Source organism: Solanum verrucosum, unplaced genomic scaffold (assembly GCF_900185275.1).
Source record: "Solanum verrucosum unplaced genomic scaffold, falcon-dt-bn FXZP01000253.1, whole genome shotgun sequence".
In the NCBI taxonomy this organism is placed as follows: domain Eukaryota; kingdom Viridiplantae; phylum Streptophyta; class Magnoliopsida; order Solanales; family Solanaceae; genus Solanum; species Solanum verrucosum.
Window position 1 is genome coordinate 1,819,915 of NW_026019984.1, and position 17,275 is coordinate 1,837,189.

Here is a 17,275-nt window from a genome sequence, read left to right on the forward strand (position 1 = left end):
TTAGTTTAAACTTGCTAGTTCGATCACAACTTCAATATAACAACAATAATAAAAACATATCCATTGAAATATCATAATTGGGTTTGAAGAGGATGAAGTGTATGTAGATGTTCTCATTACCTCGTGGATATTGTTTTAAAGGTTATCGGCTTAAGTGTAACAAATCCAAACGCAACGAAGAAGAAAATGGTGGGGAAAACATAACAATTAACTAGGGAGCAATGCAAATCTCAAAAGAACAAGCTTAAACTCTCGGAAAGCAAGATAACACTCCACTATATAGTAACCTTCTACACTAATACACGTCATTCACACCCTCTTGTCTAAGGTCATGTCCTCGATAACCTGAAATTGAGTCATGTCATATCTAATCACCTCTCCCCAATACTCATAAGGTCTATCTATATTCATCGTACCTACTAACCAACCCATCGCACCTCCTAACGAGAACCTATGTGCATTTCCTTTTTACATATCCAAACCACTTTAATCTCGATTCCCTCATTTTGTCCATACATCATTATTTTCGCGATATGCATCTTATGAACATGTAAGTTCTTGACTGAATAATACTTTGCCCCATATAACAAAATCGATCTAACCACCAATTTCCGCATTACTCCAATAATTTTTTGAACAATAGGCTACCTTGCACAAAACATAATTATGTTTTTAAACATAAATATTTCTCCATAATTAGCTCGATTTCTCAAGTCAAAGTTATATTTAATGTCAAAATACTATTAATTTGTTTGACCAAGTAAAATAGCTTTTTCTTTATAGAGTATAAGTATTTTTTTTTGGAATTTGGATCAAGCACAAATTATGACTTTAAAATTATCAAAACATATTTTTTAAAATCGATTAACCAAACACAAATCTTTACTCATAATAACACACTAAATTAAAAATAACTTAGATGTGAATAAATACTAAATTAGTATTAGTATGTGTTAATTAGCTAAAACACTTTAATAAAGATGATGAATTGAACATTTTATGGTAAAAATACACTTTTGAGCGTCAAATAAGGACTATATTTGCAAAATATAATCCTTAGATAAAGCTCCCCGTTAAAACGATCCACCGGCCCGCCGGAAACTTCCCTCCGTGATCAGAAAAAGCTACCTATGGCAACTCACAGTTGAGTAACCTTTCCTCCATTAGAGCTCCGAAGCAGCATCCTACTACTACTGGTGTGATTTTGCTTCAGAGCAAAACATACAAATCTCTACTGTTTCGCTCACTTCCACGGCTACAAATGGATATACTTTTCGCTCAGATCCAAGCCGATCTCCGATCAAATGACGCACTCCGTCAATCAGGAGCTCTTTTACAAGCTCTCCAACAATCCGCAGCCGGAAGAGACATCTCCGTCCTCGCCAAATCCGCTGTTGAAGAGATCGTCGCATCACCAGCTTCCGCCATTTCAAAAAAGCTCGCATTTGACTTAATTAGATCCACTCGTCTTACTGCTGACCTTTGGGAAACTGTTTGTACCGGAATTCGCAATGATCTCGACTTTCCTGACCCGGACGTTACTGCTGCTGCTGTGTCCATACTGGCTGCTATTCCTTCTTACCGTCTCGGTAAGCTTATTTCTGACTGTAACAAGCAGATCTCTAGCTGTTTTGATTCTTCGAGTGATAATCTCCGTTTTGCTATTACTGAAACTCTTGGTTGTATCCTTGCACGTGATGATCTGGTGACATTGTGTGAGAATAATATGAATTTGTTGGATAGGGTTTCTAATTGGTGGAATAGGATAGGGCAGAACATGCTTGATAAATCTGATGCTGTTGCGAAAGTGGCGTTTGAGTCTGTAGGGAGATTGTTTCAGGAGTTTGAATCGAAAAGGATGAGTCGTTTGGCTGGTGATAAGCTAGTGGATAGTGAAAATTCTGTTGCTATTAGGTCTAATTGGGTTTCTTCTATGGTGGATTTTGTTTGGAGAAGAAGGAATGCTTTAATGGCGCGGTCATTGGTTCTCCCCATAGAGAATTTTCGAGCTACAGTTTGTCCGCTTGTGTATGCTGTGAAGGCAGTAGCTTCGGGTTCGTTAGAGGTAATCAAGAAGTTATCGAGGTCTTCCAAGAGTGGGAATGCAAGTTCATTAGACACTGTGAATGTGGAGAAGTTTGTGGGTGTGTCTGATGTTGTTTCACATTTGGCACCTTTTCTAGCATCATCATTGGATCCATCATTGATATTCGAGGTGGGGATTAACATGTTATACTTGGCTGATGTTCCTGGAGGGAAACCCGAGTGGGCATCCACATCCATCATTGCAATTCTCACTCTTTGGGATAGACAAGAGTTTTCTTCTGCAAGGGAGAGTATCGTTAGAGCTGTTGTCACCAATTTGCATCTTCTTGATCTCAGTATGCAGGTTGGTGAATCCGTTGCCTTCTTGTTTGTCTTCTTCTGAGGACAAATGAAAATTACTGATTTGGCTTATTAACAACAGCAACCTTGTAATTTCTATGATCCTCTATGATGATTATATCTGAAATGATAGTAGATTCTTAGTACATCATTTCACTGTTCAGTAGCAGTTACTGAAATCATGACCCATTCAAGTATTACATTAATTATCGATCTAAAAGAAAAAAAGTATAACATTAATCAGAATACGTAGATGATCAGGAATCATTCTTAGATGTTTTAAGCTCCTTATAAGAAGAACAAAGATTGTATTTTTGTTATTTTGTTTTCTCTTGATGTAACTGTCATGTTTGGCTTCCATCACAAATTTTGTCATGATGATACTTATAAATATACTGGATATGTTGACTTCTCAAAAAAAAATAAAAAAATCATTGACTGGTATAACTGGATTTCCTGATGCATGCTACTATAACCACTTCCCCTGCCTCATTTCTGCATTGTGCTAATGTTTGCTGCATGGTGTTCAGCAATCTAGCAGGTGTATATTACTGTTCAGAATATATTATGCTCTTGTTTTTGAAGTTTCCTTCTCGAGAATTTTACTTTTCAATTTGAATTGATTGAACACAAATGGTTTCATTTCAATCCTGTTGGTAAAGATCTCCTCTTCATTTCCTTCATCCTTCTTTTCATCGGGCATTAGTTTAGTATACTTTACCTTATTCTTTTGCTTTTTCTGAACTCAGTGCAAACTACTTGGAGATCAGTCTTCATTTTTGCTTGTTAGTTACTGGTTGGTTTAAAAAGAATTAAAAAGAGAAAAATGATATGACTCTAATATCACCTCTTGGTGTTCTAGCTGGTTGGGCATGTTTGCAGAAACATTGTTCAGTTTCCATTTTCCATCACCTCTGCAATCTTGGTATATCACAGTCAGATCTTTTGGTGATTCAATTGTGCATTGTGTTAAGAATTATTCTGATCTGATCATGAAGGAGAATTGATTTACTTTCATGATGATGGCCTTGTCAATTATTTGTTCAATCATTGTCTAGAAAACACTTATCTAATACATTTGCTTTCTGCAGGTTTCTTTATTTAATAAGCTGCTTCTTATGGTGAGAAATCTGAGAGCCGAGTCAGATCGCATGCATGCTTTAGCATGCATCTGTCGAACCGCTCTCTGTGTTGATCTTTTTGCAAAAGAGAGTGTTAGAAGAGGGCAAAAACCTGTTCCAGGGACCGATATTGCTTCACTTTTTGAGAATGCAAGAATAAAAGAGGACCTCCATAGTGTAACAAGTAAAACCTTGTTTAGAGAAGAACTAGTTGCAATGCTGGTGGAGAGCTGCTTTCAGTTATCACTGCCACTTCCTGAACAAAAAAATTCAGGTATGGAAAGCAGAGTTATTGGAGCTTTAGCCTATGGAACTGGTTATGGTGCATTAAATTGGACAGAACCAGCTTTGGAAGTGGTGGAAGTTTGTAGACCATGTGTCAAATGGGATTGTGAAGGTCGAACATATGCTATTGACTGCTATTTGAAGTTGCTTGTCAGGCTTTGTCACATTTATGATACAAGGGGAGGTGTGAAAAGAGTCAAGGATGGAGCTTCTCAGGACCAGATTCTGAATGAAACACGGTTGCAGAATTTGCAAAGGGATCTTGTCAAAGATCTACGTGAGGTTTGTTGAGCTTTTATAGTTACTTAATGACATATGTAAGATGCAATTTGTCCTTCGAGATTGTTCTAGCCCATGGAATTGTATGTTTTAAACTTTAATTGCCTTTTGTATATTGCCAACAAAACCAAAGTTGCTCAAGATGCCCAAGTATTATGTTGTGTTTACACATGCTGAATAAGTCTTTACAGAAGTTCTTGTTTAGCTGAGCCTACCTCATTATATCAGCCGTCCTAAACCAACATGAAGTTTTCATCTCTGGTACTGAATGCTTTTGGATTATTCTAGCTTAACTTTTCTTAGTTTTTTCCTATGCTAAGATGAAATTGAGCTGCACAGAGTTTGTTCATCAGCATGTCATCCACTTAAGGAACTCTACACCTTCTGTGACTATGTCCCCCTTCCTCCTCCATAATACTGAAATGAAGGGAAGAGGAGGAGATAAAGCTATATATAATCTGAAGTTATTTTGGATGCTTTTCTTCTACATTTGTGTTTTATTAGTAACTTCTGTTCTGCCTCAGGCTCACTGTTTGTCATGTTCCAACCTTTTGTACTACTTCACTAACCAGGTGAGATATTGTTTCTTAAATTTGTCTGGAACTTGCATCTTGCAGGTACACACTCCTAGAATATGTACTCGACTTATTTGGGCTATCTCAGAGCATATTGATCTAGAAGGTTTGGATCCACTTCTGGCTGATGATCCAGAAGATCCCCTGAATATAATAATATCAAATATCCACAAAGTTCTCTTCAATATAGATTCGTCTGCCAGCAACACAAATCGCCTTCAAGATGTTCAAGCAGTTCTTCTGTGTGCTCAGAGGTTGGGATCACGTAATCCCAGGGCAGGGCAATTGCTAATAAAAGAACTTGAAGAGTTTAGGACCAATGCATTAGCTGACTCAGTGAACAAACATCAGTGTCGGTTAATACTGCAGAGGATCAAATATGTCACCAACCACTCGGAAAGCAAGTGAGTTGGATGTTACTGTTTTCTCTCAATTGATAATGGTAATATAATGTAGATCAGATGCTGCCCATATCTGATTACCCTGTAAAATGAGTGAAATGAAGGGAAAACTCTTCATATAAATTTAAACTCCTCAAAAATCATTTGGCTTCTAGATCTCTATTCAGAATCCTCATCTGTTTTGGAAAAATAAGCTCCTATGACTATGAGATTGTGGGAGTTAACCTGAAAGGATTAGATTGTAGTTTATTCCTAGTTAAACATTTAAACTTCTGCAGTCAGTATCCCCTCGGTTCCTCCAGGGGGGGGGGGGGAGGGAGGTTTAGTGTTTAAAATAACATAATCTGTTTAAGTAAATGTGAGGGGTTTAGATGGTTGTAGGATACTTCATCTGAAAAGTTATAAACTTTCTTAGCAAAACTGTGAAACATTTGTTGAATGATACATCATTCTCAAAAGAATTGTTGGATGATACTTCTGTTTTCTTTTATCTTTTCCAGGTGGGCTGGGGTTGGTGAAGCAAGAGGAGATTATCCATTTAGCCATCACAAGTTAACAGTTCAGTTTTATGATGCATCTGCTGCTCAGGACCGAAAACTGGAAGGATTGGTGCACAAGGCTATTTTAGAGCTTTGGAGGCCTGATCCTAGTGAGCTAGCTCTATTGCTGGCTAAACGAGTAGATTCTACTTTACTCAAGGTTCCTCCTAGTGCATATACTTTGACTGGCAGCAGTGATCCTTGTTATGTTGAAGCATATCATTTGACTGATCCAAGTGATGGAAGATTTACTCTGCACTTAAAGGTCAAGATCTCTACTTCTCTTTGTTGTTATCGACTTATCATTGATTTGTTTCTTCTGTGTGCTGCATCTTTGAAATCATTTACAAAACGTTTCTTGCCATTATGGCATCCTAGAACCATGTCTTGGCTGTTGGACAATTGTGATTTGCTTCCTGGTTGTAGATTGTAGAATGCATGTAGTATACTTCTGATGAACAAAGTTAAATCTTGCTGAGAAGTGGGGCCCATGATTTAATTACTGATGGCCTCTCAAATGGGCTCACTAAAGGAAAGCCCAATGAAATTCCTTTGAAGCCCAACCCTTCTGCAGCCTTTAAATCAGGCCCTGAAATTCTCAACTTTACAGAGCCTTTTATTGAAGCGATTATGGAAAAGAATCTGCCAGAGAATCGAAACTTTGTGAATTTCGATGGAGCTAGAGAAATTGAGTTTGACAAGGGAGGGATCCCTTTAGCGAGGCGAGGGAGGGGAAAGAAGAATGGCACGAAACACAAACAAAAATTTAAAGAGGGAGATAATTTGGCTATACAGAAGACTGCTGAAAGCAAACAACAGAGAACAGGGGAGGAGATAGATTTCTCTGATGCAATGGTCGTCATGTATGCAGATTCAGAACCGGTACCAATCCAAATTGATAGCAGCAATCAAGAAAGAGATGTTGAAGCTACGGCCAATGAATGGGTCCAAGCTAACATGATCAGTTTGAGCCAGCACTTTGGAATTGACCTCAAAGGATGCCAAAAAGAAGCATACGCCTTGTTGATGAAACTTGACCAGCGAACAGGGAAGGAAAAGATGACAGGAGAGGGTCAAAAGAGCAACAATACAATCAACTCAATTCCAAAAGAAGTTAGAAATTTAATTTTTGATGTGAACTTCAAAGATGGTGAACCGAGATCAAATGGGAGGACTCTATCTCTGAAACAAAAATGAGAGTAAAAATCCTCTCTTGGAATGTAAGGGGTTTAAACGGGGAGAACAAGAGGGAGCTTGTGAGAAAGCTACTGCAGCAATGGGGGGCTGATATAATAGTTTTGGTTGAGACTAAATTGAATGGACAAATTGACAACATCCTACAAAGCATCTGGAATAATAGATGGGCAGGGGTACTAATGAAAGAGGCCCAGGGTAGTAGTGGTGGAATCATGATTTTATGGGACAAGAGAGTTTGGAGGGGGGAATTACTTTTGGTTGGGAGTCAATGTTTAACTGGGAAATTCTCTGGAATACATGATGACTTCAATTGGTGTATTACTGCAGTCTATGCGGACTGTGATACAGTGATCAGAAGAGTGCTCTGGCAAGAACTTCTACAGATGAAAACTAGCATTAATGGACCATGGGTTGTTTGTGGTGACTTCAATGTCACCAGGTTTGCTACAGAAAGAACAAACTGCAACAGGCAAAATGGTGCCATGACAGAATTCTCAGCTTGCATTGAAGAACTAGAGATGGTAGATCCTCCTTTATTTGGAGGATCTTTCACTTGGAGAAGGGGGGAGGATCATAATTGTGCCTCCAGGATCGACAGATTTCTCCATTGTGCAGAATGGGGAGAAAATTTCACTCAGATAAATCAATGCAGTCTTCCAAAGATTGCTTCTGACCATAACCCAATCATGTTGTCTTGTGGTGATGAAGGGTGGAGAAAATCATATTTTAAATTTGAAACATGGTGGCTAGAAGTTGAAGGTTTCAAAGAAAAAGTTAGAGAGTGGTGGGAATCCTTCAATGTGAATGGAAGACCATGATATATTCTGGCTGAAAAATTAAAGATGCTGAAAGCAAAGCTTAAAGAATGGAGCAAAACCAATAAGGGAAATTGGAAGCAAAGGAAGGAAGATATCCTGAGCCAAATCTCAAGCTGGGAAACAATTCAGGAACAAAGGCCACTCACTGACGACGAGATGATACAGAAGACTCACTTGGGTATGGAATTTGAAGAAGTGGCAAAGCAGGAAGAGATAGCTTGGAAACAGAGATCTAGAATCCAATGGCTAAAACAAGGGGACAAAAATACTAAATTTTTTCACAGGATTGCAACCACTCATAAAAGGTTCAACTCAATGGAACAGCTGGAGGTGGAGGGTGAAATCACCAAGGATCAAATCAGGATTAAAGAAGCAGCGCAGGAATTCTATAAATACCTCTACAAAGAGACTGAAGGGTGGAGACCTGATCAAAGAATATTAGATGTTTCAAGAATTTCTGAAGAAGAGCAGGTGTGGCTGCAAAGACCCTTTGAGGAGGAGGAAATTTTGGGAAGCTTAAACATGTGTGCAAAAGAGAAAGCACCTGGCCCTGACGGATTCCCAATGATGTTTTTCCAAACTTTTTGGACCCTATTGAAGGAAGATATTATCAAAACTATTCAGTTTTTTCACTCCAATCAAGTTTTTGAAAAGAGTTTTAATGCAACTTTTATTGCTTTAATTCCAAAGAAAGCGGGAGCCTCCAATTTGAAGGATTTTAGACCAATCAGCTTAGTAGGGGGTGTCTACAAACTCATTGCTAGGCTGTTGGCTGAAAGATTGAAGCAAGTGTTGGATAAACTGATCAACAAACATCAGATGGCTTTTGTGAAGGGGAGACAAATCATGGATGCTGCACTCATAGTTAGTGAATGCATTGACTCCAAAATAAAGGAAGGAAGCCCAGGCTTAATGTGCAAACTGGATATCCAAAAGGCTTTTGACCATGTAAATTGGTCTTTTCTCTTAAATATCCTTAGCCAGATGGGCTTTGGGGACAAATGGCTGAAGTGGATTGAGACATGCATCAAAACTGTTAAATTCTCTGTGCTTGTGAACGGAGAACCTGTGGGTTTTTTTGAATCAGAAAGGGGGCTGAGACAGGGTGATCCTCTCTCCCCTTTCCTGTTCATCCTAGCAATGGAGGGATTTAATGCTATGATGAGGATTGCTACACAAAATAGATGGATCAAAGGCTTCAAAGTGGGAGGCAGAGGGGCGGAAGAAAGAGAAATTGGTCATATGCTCTACGCAGATGATACCATCATCCTTTGTGATCCTGTAGAAGAACAGATAAGCTACATCAGAGTGATATTGGTACTTTTTGAAGCAGTCTCTGGATTGAAAGTGAACTGGGGAAAAAGTAGTCTCTTCCCTGTGAATGAGGTACCTCAGATAAAAGAGATGGCATGCATACTAGGGTGTAGTGTTGGGAAGCTGCCTACCACCTATCTAGGCATGCCATTGGGTAACAATCACAAAGCCTTGGAAATATGGGATGGTATTTTGGAGAAAACTGAAAAGAAGCTCTCTGGATGGAAGGCTCAATATCTTTCACTTGGAGGACGATTGATCTTAATAAACTCTGTTCTTGATTCTCTGCCCACTTATGTGATGTCTCTATTCCCAATCCCAGGAAAAGTAGTGGAAAATCTGGATAAGCTAAGGAGAAAATTCTTATGGCAAGGCAACAAGGATGGAAAAGGCTATAGCTTAGTAAACTGGGAAACTGCTCTACTTAGCAAAGACAGAGGGGGGCTGGGAATTAAGAACTTGAAACTACAGAATGAGAGCCTATTGAAGAAGTGGTTGTGGAGGTACACTGAAGAGAGAAATTCCCTCTGGAAAGAGGTGATCATAGCAAAATATGGTGAGTTAAACCCTTGGTGTACAGAGATCACAACAGAACCTTATGGTGTGGGTGCATGGAGATCAATTAGAAACTTGTGGTCACAAATGGAGACAAATTTATATATCAAGGTGGGAAGTGGCACTAAAACAAAATTTTGGAAGGATGTTTGGATAGACCAATCCCCTCTTAGAGACCTCTTTCCAGATCTCTTTCAAATTTGTGGAAATCCTGATGCCAATGTTGGCGATTGCTGGACTGAACAGGGCTGGGATCTAGTTTTTAGAAGACTTCTCAATGATTGGGAGGTGGAAAGGGTAGCTGAGATATTAGGGATGCTAGGCGGAGTGACCATCAATGCAAATGCCACAGACAGGATGTTGTGGAAGCACAGCAAAGATGGCCTCTTCTCAGTCAACAGTGCTTACAGAAGAGGTCTCCAGGTGATGGCAGGGAGACCAACACACCTCTGGAACTATTTTTGGAAGGGGGATATTCCTACAAAAGTGAAATGCTTCACTTGGCTAGTGATAAAGAGAGCTTGTTTAACACAAGAAGTACTTCAGAAGAAGGGTAGACAGCTGGTCCCTAGGTGTTTTTTATGCAATTTGACAAGTGAAACTAACAGCCACCTCTTCTTGCACTGTAATTACACTGCTCAAATCTGGAATTTGTTCCTTAGCATCTCAAATCTGAATTGGACAATGCCAGAACGTACATCAAACGTGTTGAAGAGCTGGATAAGGAGAGGGGGCACCAAGAGCCAGAAGAGATGGTGGAGGTTAATACCATCATGTATATGGTGGTCAATCTGGAAGGAAAGGAACAGTAGATGTTTCGACAATAGATCCAATTCCATACACAAGGTCAAATGGAATTGTATAGTATCTCTACTTTTTTGGTGTAAACAGTTGTGTATAGTAGATACAGATCAGATTGTAGATTTGATAGGAAGTTTGTAATTGACACTTTTTGGTGGTGGCCAGCATGCCCTTAATGCTGAAGAATACAACCTTACCAGTTTCAAAAAAAAAGTTAAATCTTGCTGAGTTATTTCGGGATGGAGGGACAGTTTCTCGTTACATTCTTACTGATGATGAAGAAGAGTTTGGATCTTTGGCTGGCAGGGAAGGTGGGATGTATTATGTGGTGGTAAAGGCAAATCCAGCTTATATTAAACGAACAATTTGAATTATGCTGCAGAGCTTTAGGGATGTGGAGATACATTTTTTTTTTTTTTACATTCGAACTGGAAAGAAGAGTTTGGCTACAGTGCTTAAGACAAGTACAAAATGTACTGGTATAGACCAGTACAAAGTGCAACAAGGAACATCAATTATTTTATAAATTTATATCTACTTTTTTTAGTAAAACTATTTTAAAAATGAATTTATCGTGTTTTGATAGGAAGAACTTTTAATGACATGTCTTTTCTTGCTTCAGTTTGACGAAACACAAATTTTGTGAATGCAATTGATACGTGTTACCTTAGTTCCTAGCTGTTCTATGTTTAGACAAAAACAGAGAAGAATAAACGGAATAGGCATTGAACTCAAACATGGGCATGGGTGGATTTTTTCCACATCCATTTGATCTGCAGTTCGATCAGCAACCATGGGAAGAAAAGTTTGATCAGCAACCCACCCCTGACCTGTATTAAATATTCATAAATTGAAACCTGCCCCTGGCATAAGAGCTCCCCGCCACACCCTGCCTAAACTTTAACCAGCCCTGCTATGCATCCACCCCCACCCCACCCCATTCCATCTCTACATTATATATATATATATATCCCCGCCACGCCCTGCCTAAACTTTAACCAGCCCTGCTATGCATCCACCCCACCCCACCCCATTTCCATCTCTACATTATATATATATAGCAATAATTTGCAAAGACTTCTTTTCCCTATTAAGGCAATTAGCTAGTGCTTTATAAAAGAAGTCTCATATGATATCTTTGGACAATTCTATGTAACCCTACCCATCGACTTGGATCTTGCTGTGTCTCATTTATAATATCCCAATTATAGTTTTTTCATGAGTAATTACCAAATAGGAGTGAACTACTGAATAAACATGCAAGCAAATAACATGATAACATGTTCATTAGCGTGTCTTGCTCTGAAATGCAAGGGAGGTGGACAACAAACCACAGATAACATGATTGGGAATGGCGGTTTACCTGTGAAGCTAGCTGCACTTATTATTAATTTGATCGATATGTTTGAGGTCTTTGATGATCCATCAAATATCCCATAATTGGTTAGTGGGCCATGGGGGCAGCCTTAATGTTATGTGCTAACAAATATTTTGATGAAATATGAGTTGCATTGTTGTATGGAACCATTGGTCAGGTGAATCACTATTTTATTTGTAGTTTTCGTAAATCTTGGAGGCAGCATCCAGCAACAAATACAGTGTATTTGCACCTTTGCGTGAACACCATGGTTTTCATTGTACTAACAACCATAATGTTTACAGGTTTTGAATTTGACCGAGATAGAACTTAACCGGGTGGATTTACGAGTCGGACTTTCTGGTGGATTGTATTTCATGGATGGATCTCCTCAAGCAGTACGCCAGCTGCGGAATCTTAATTCACAGGTTAAACCTTGTTTGAGACAGTCATGCTTATTTATCTCTGAAGCCCATTTTCCTCCCTTGTGAATTCATTGATTCTTCTGCTAACAGAAGGCAAAACTATTTTGCTCATTAAACATGTTATTACTATTTTTTGTCCACCTTCTAGATGCATCTTCTCCTGTGACTTTTGTCCTAAAATGTATTATGACTATGGTTACTATCAAATGCTAACTTGATAAAATTAGTACAGTTGTTCCTGGAACAGACATTGACAACATTAGCGATTTGGATCATTGAAGCAGTAATTGAATTGTGTGTAACATATTATTTCTATGTTGCTCAGACAGTCAGACTCTTCCAAAATGTCACTGGGTGCGTATTGGATTCATCAAAAGTATTGCATTTTTTTGAGAATCCGACACAAGCGCGATTGCATTTTTGGAGAGTCCAAGCAACATAGTATTATTTAGCAATTTAAACAGTTAGAGAGATGACTTTTGAGAATCCGACACAAACGGTCTTCACTATGCTGAGACATGTGGGACAATCTTTTTTGCATAGACCAAGTACATAAAATCCTTTTAGGTGATGGGATGGGGAGAGTCAAACCTAAGATCTCTGCATGCTGTAGTATCATGTGAATTGGGTGAGTTTTCTCATGTTAAAAGTTCAACTGTTTTAGAGGAAGCATGCCTATTTAACTATTTTATTTTAGGTTGCTACAGATGGCATGCTATAGTGACAGTTGTTAATCGATGAATTGGCACACTAAGATAGAGGTTAAGGTTCATGAATCTTTTTGTTGTTGTCTGAGGCTTCTAATCTTTTTTTTTTTTTTTTTTACCATATTCACCACTTATCAAACATAGAAAAACCGTAATTCGTGTTTTCAGATACTATCCAAATACAATTAGAAGCCTAGATTGTCTCTTGCATGTTTGGTGTGGTTACACCTCTTTAGTTTGGCTTGACATGTGAGAAGGAAGAAGAAAATATGTAATGGTTAAAGATCCCAATGACTTGTTTCAAGTCTTAAAATTTCATTTCCCATGTTGAAAATACAAAATAGTGTAGAAACTTGTATTGGTTGTTCCAGGTTTTTTGGACCAACATCGCCTCTTTTGAAGGAAGTTCCCTACCTTCGACTGGGCCAAAAGGTTGGGGTGGGTAGGGGGGATATGGACGGGATTTTTCTGATTTACCTGAAACCTTTTATGCTAATCTCGTTTGGCTCGAAAGAGTTGCTCGATTTTGAATAACCCTTTATATGTTCCATTCATTATCCGTATACATTGAATCTTGGACCCAAATGTTCATTTGTGGTACTCTTTACATTGATAGCTTCTGCTTCATTCATGATTGATAATTGACTGGACTTGGATGAATCCAGGAACCAGTACTCACCAGTGTTACTGTGGGCGTTTCCCATTTTGAGCGTTGTGACCTTTGGGTTCAAGTACTTTACTATCCTTTCTATGGTTCTGGTCCTGCTAATTATGAAGACTCTGAAGAGGATCCACAAGTTATGAGACAAAAGAAAAGCCCGAGACCTGAATTAGGGGAACCTGTCATTTTGAGATGTCAGCCATACAAAATTCCTCTGACTGAGCTTCTTTTGCCACACAAAATTTCACCAGTTGAATATTTTCGTCTATGGCCTAGTTTACCTGCTATAGTTGAGTGTACTGGCACCTATACATATGAAGGAAGTGGATTCATGGCTACTGCTGCTCAACAATATGGGGAGTCTCCGTTTCTAAGTGGCCTGAAATCACTGTCTTCCAAACCTTTCCACCGAGTTTGCTCGCACATTATCCGTACGGTTGCTGGATTTGAGGTCAGTAACTTCTTTTCTGAAGAGTTCTTTTTGTCTTCTGATTTTCTTTTGAAAGAGTTTTACTATTGAGTGTTCACAGATCCCCCTAAACTACCGTGAACTCATTCTATCATCATTTTGCATGTTCCATACATAAACTATTGAGTGTTCACAGATCCCCCTAAACTACCGTGAACTCATTCTTCCAGTCATCTCCCACGCGCCTCTCAATAAGTTATGCCAAACATTTTGCCCATATTCAACCACTGATTTTTTTAATATAAAGGGAACAATATGCCAGGGGATAACAGGAACACCCAATAGTTCAGATATAAAACTCGCAAAATGACAATAGTTTGGGTGGGGATGGGGGCGTGGGGGTAACTTATTGTCTCAATTTATAATCGTTTGAATTCAATATATTCCATATTTTCTTTATCTCATTGCTGTTTGGTATTGAACAGCTCTGTTTTGCTGCTAAAACCTGGTACGGAGGGTTTTTAGGCATGATGGTTTTTGGTGCAAGTGAAGTGAGCAGAAATGTGGACCTTGGCGACGAGACAACCACAATGATGTGCAAATTTGTTATCCGAGCATCAGACGAATCCATTACCAAGGAGATTGCTTCAGATTTTCAGGGTTGGTTGGATGACCTAACTGATGGCGGTGTTGAATACATGCCTGAAGATGAAGTGAAGGTGACTGCTGCTGAAAATCTAAAGATTTCAATGGAACGAATAGCCTTACTAAAGGCTGCAAGACCTCGCCCAAAGTCTCCAAAATCCGAGGATGAAGAAGAGGAGGAAGAAGAAGACGATGAGAACAATAAGAACGATGACATACTTAACGTTGAAGGTGGTAAAACAAAGGGACCAACTACTCTATTCAAGTTGACAGCAGAAGAAGCCGAGCATCGAGCACTTCAAGCAGCTATTATTCAAGAATGGCATATGCTCTGTAAAGATAGAAACACCAAAGTAAATTAATTTTTTTGCTTACTTTCTTTTGACATATTTTGGTTTGATAATTGATTTAGAAGTTAGTTGATTGAAATGAGTTCCAAGTTTGTTTTTATGTAATTCTAGTTTATTTCTTTTCTCCCAGTTTTGTAATTTCTATGTACCTTTTTGAAGCACTGTGAGGCTGTAAATTAATTCTATTACTACTACATTTTTTGTTCGTTCAAATGAACTTTTATCGAGTTTTTTTTTTTTGATAATTTAATTTCCTCTCCATAGTTGATATTAGGATCTTGTGGAATATTTACAGATTGATAGCCAATTTTTTTTTTTTTTACTTATATTAGATTAACAAATTTCACTATGGCAAATACTTACAGCATACATCAACATTCTTTTTTATATATATAAATTTTCATGACAGAAAACAAATCACATGTATGTCAAAAAATTGTACATTAAATTAATTTCCAAACATGGTATATATGAATTCAAAACAATCCTATGAAAAAAAGAAGAGCAAACCAAAAGATAAAAAAATTCTAGTGAAGACATGGTGGAAATATCTATTTTAAAAGCTTATGAAGAAAATAAAATAATTGAAAACAGGACATGTTTGTTTTATCTCATGAAAAGTTGAATAAAAAAAAAGTAAATATAGCGTAGATAGGAAAGAACAAGGAGAACAATAAATTTAAGGGAAAAGGGTCAAAAATACCCCTCAACTTTGGTTTATTGTTTGACTATGCCCTCGCCGTTAAAATGAAGTTATTTTTACCCCTCCCGTTACTAATTTCACCAAATTTACCCCTCAATTGGATGGAAAACCCAAATCAATTAAAATTACCCAATTTCAATTAAATAACCCATTTTTTTCTCTTTTTAATCCGAACCTGACCCATTTATACAAAATTAAAACCCCAAATCAAGCTCCGGCAATCCCCATTCATTTTCTCCGTTTTTCGGCGAAACACCACCAAAACAACCTCCAAACGACCACCTGAAACCACCACTCAAAACCCCCCAAAACCAGAAACGACATCAAGCAGAAAACATTAACAACAAACCCATTTTCCTCTACTTTCCAGTGACGACAACAAGATTTTTCTTCTCCATTTCCGGCCAGTTCCAAGCTGGAACAACATTAAGCAAACCACCCACCGTCGGAATCATTCAAACAGCCGTGAAAACCGACCTGAAACAGCTCTCAAACACCACCCTCTCCACGCCAAAATCCAGTGGTAAAACCACACTTAAGCCCACCAGAACCCAGACCTCCATCACCCAAGCTAAAACAACCAGCAAATGACCACCAGACCACCAGTTCTCAGACCTCCAAACAACCAACCAACAAAACCCCGACCAAAACTCCATCGGAAAACAACTGAAGCACCGCTAACAGATCAAACCAACAACACAATCAGGCGAGAATCAAGGCTCGAAAACAATAGCCACAACTTCATATCTGGCTAGGCTCAACAAGCAAGCAATATCATAGTTTCAGATCTGCCCGCAGGAAAGCAAAATCCGATGATTGAACGAGCTCCAAGCTCCGACCACACTGAAATAGTGGTGCAATTTTAGTAGGAAGGACAAATATGCATGAATTTAACTACAGAATATTTGTTGTCAATTTTAGTAGTATGTGTTTCAATGGAAGAAGGAGATGGAGAAGATTAGAGAGATGGGTTTAGGGTTCTAATTTGATATAAATGGGTCGGGTTTGGATTAAAAGAGAAAATCGGGTCATTTATTTGAAATTGGGTAATTTTAGTTGATTTGGATTTTTCATCCAATTGAGGGCAAAGGGTCAAAAATACCCCTCAACTTTGGACGGGTCGGGCATTGGGTTTAAAATGGGGAATGGGTCTTTTTTTAAAATTTGGGTTAAACTGAGTCAATTTGGGGATTTCCATCCAATTGAGGGGTAAATTTGGTGAAATTAGTAACGGGAGGGGTAAAAATAACTTCATTTTAACGGCGAGGGCATAGTCAAACAATAAACCAAAGTTGAGGGGTATTTTTGACCCTTTTCCCTAAATTTAATGTATAACTTATGAAAAGTAAAAAATTATTTGACTTATTGAATAGTAAAAGATCACAAAGAGAATTTAGAGAATATACTATTAAAAAACACTATAATTAATTATAAATTTCTTCGCTGGTCTGTCGTTATTTAGTTTGTAGCTAATGAAAATTTGTCGCTAATTCATCACTAAGTAGGATTATCGATCGATTTTGCTGTTTAGCTACAAAATTTATCCGTAACTAAATCCAGTTTTTTTAGTAGATGAAAGATGAGGGAAATTGTAAGAAACAAAATGGAATAAAAATGTTATGTGTAGCTGTGAAATGATCATTCATTAAATCGTAAGCGATTCAGTACAAATGGAAAAAACTTTGAATAAATGTGTTGGAACTTGCTAATCGGAAGAGAAAAAAACAAAGCAATGCCAAAAACTCGAT

The 17,275-nt window shown here is 38.2% G+C and overlaps 1 protein-coding gene across 1 annotated transcript; it reads left to right on the forward strand.

Moving 5' to 3' along the window:
- The first annotated feature begins 1,022 nt into the window (after positions 1-1,022).
- On the forward strand, positions 1,023-15,051 carry LOC125818287 (protein TPLATE). The gene is made up of 7 exons (XM_049497830.1): positions 1,023-2,389; positions 3,477-4,073; positions 4,688-5,049; positions 5,547-5,850; positions 11,933-12,055; positions 13,425-13,871; positions 14,315-15,051. Exons 1-7 carry the CDS (start codon positions 1,262-1,264, stop codon positions 14,834-14,836), a joined length of 3,483 nt encoding a protein of 1,160 aa, XP_049353787.1. The 5' UTR covers positions 1,023-1,261; the 3' UTR covers positions 14,837-15,051.
- The last annotated feature ends 2,224 nt before the right edge of the window (positions 15,052-17,275 follow it).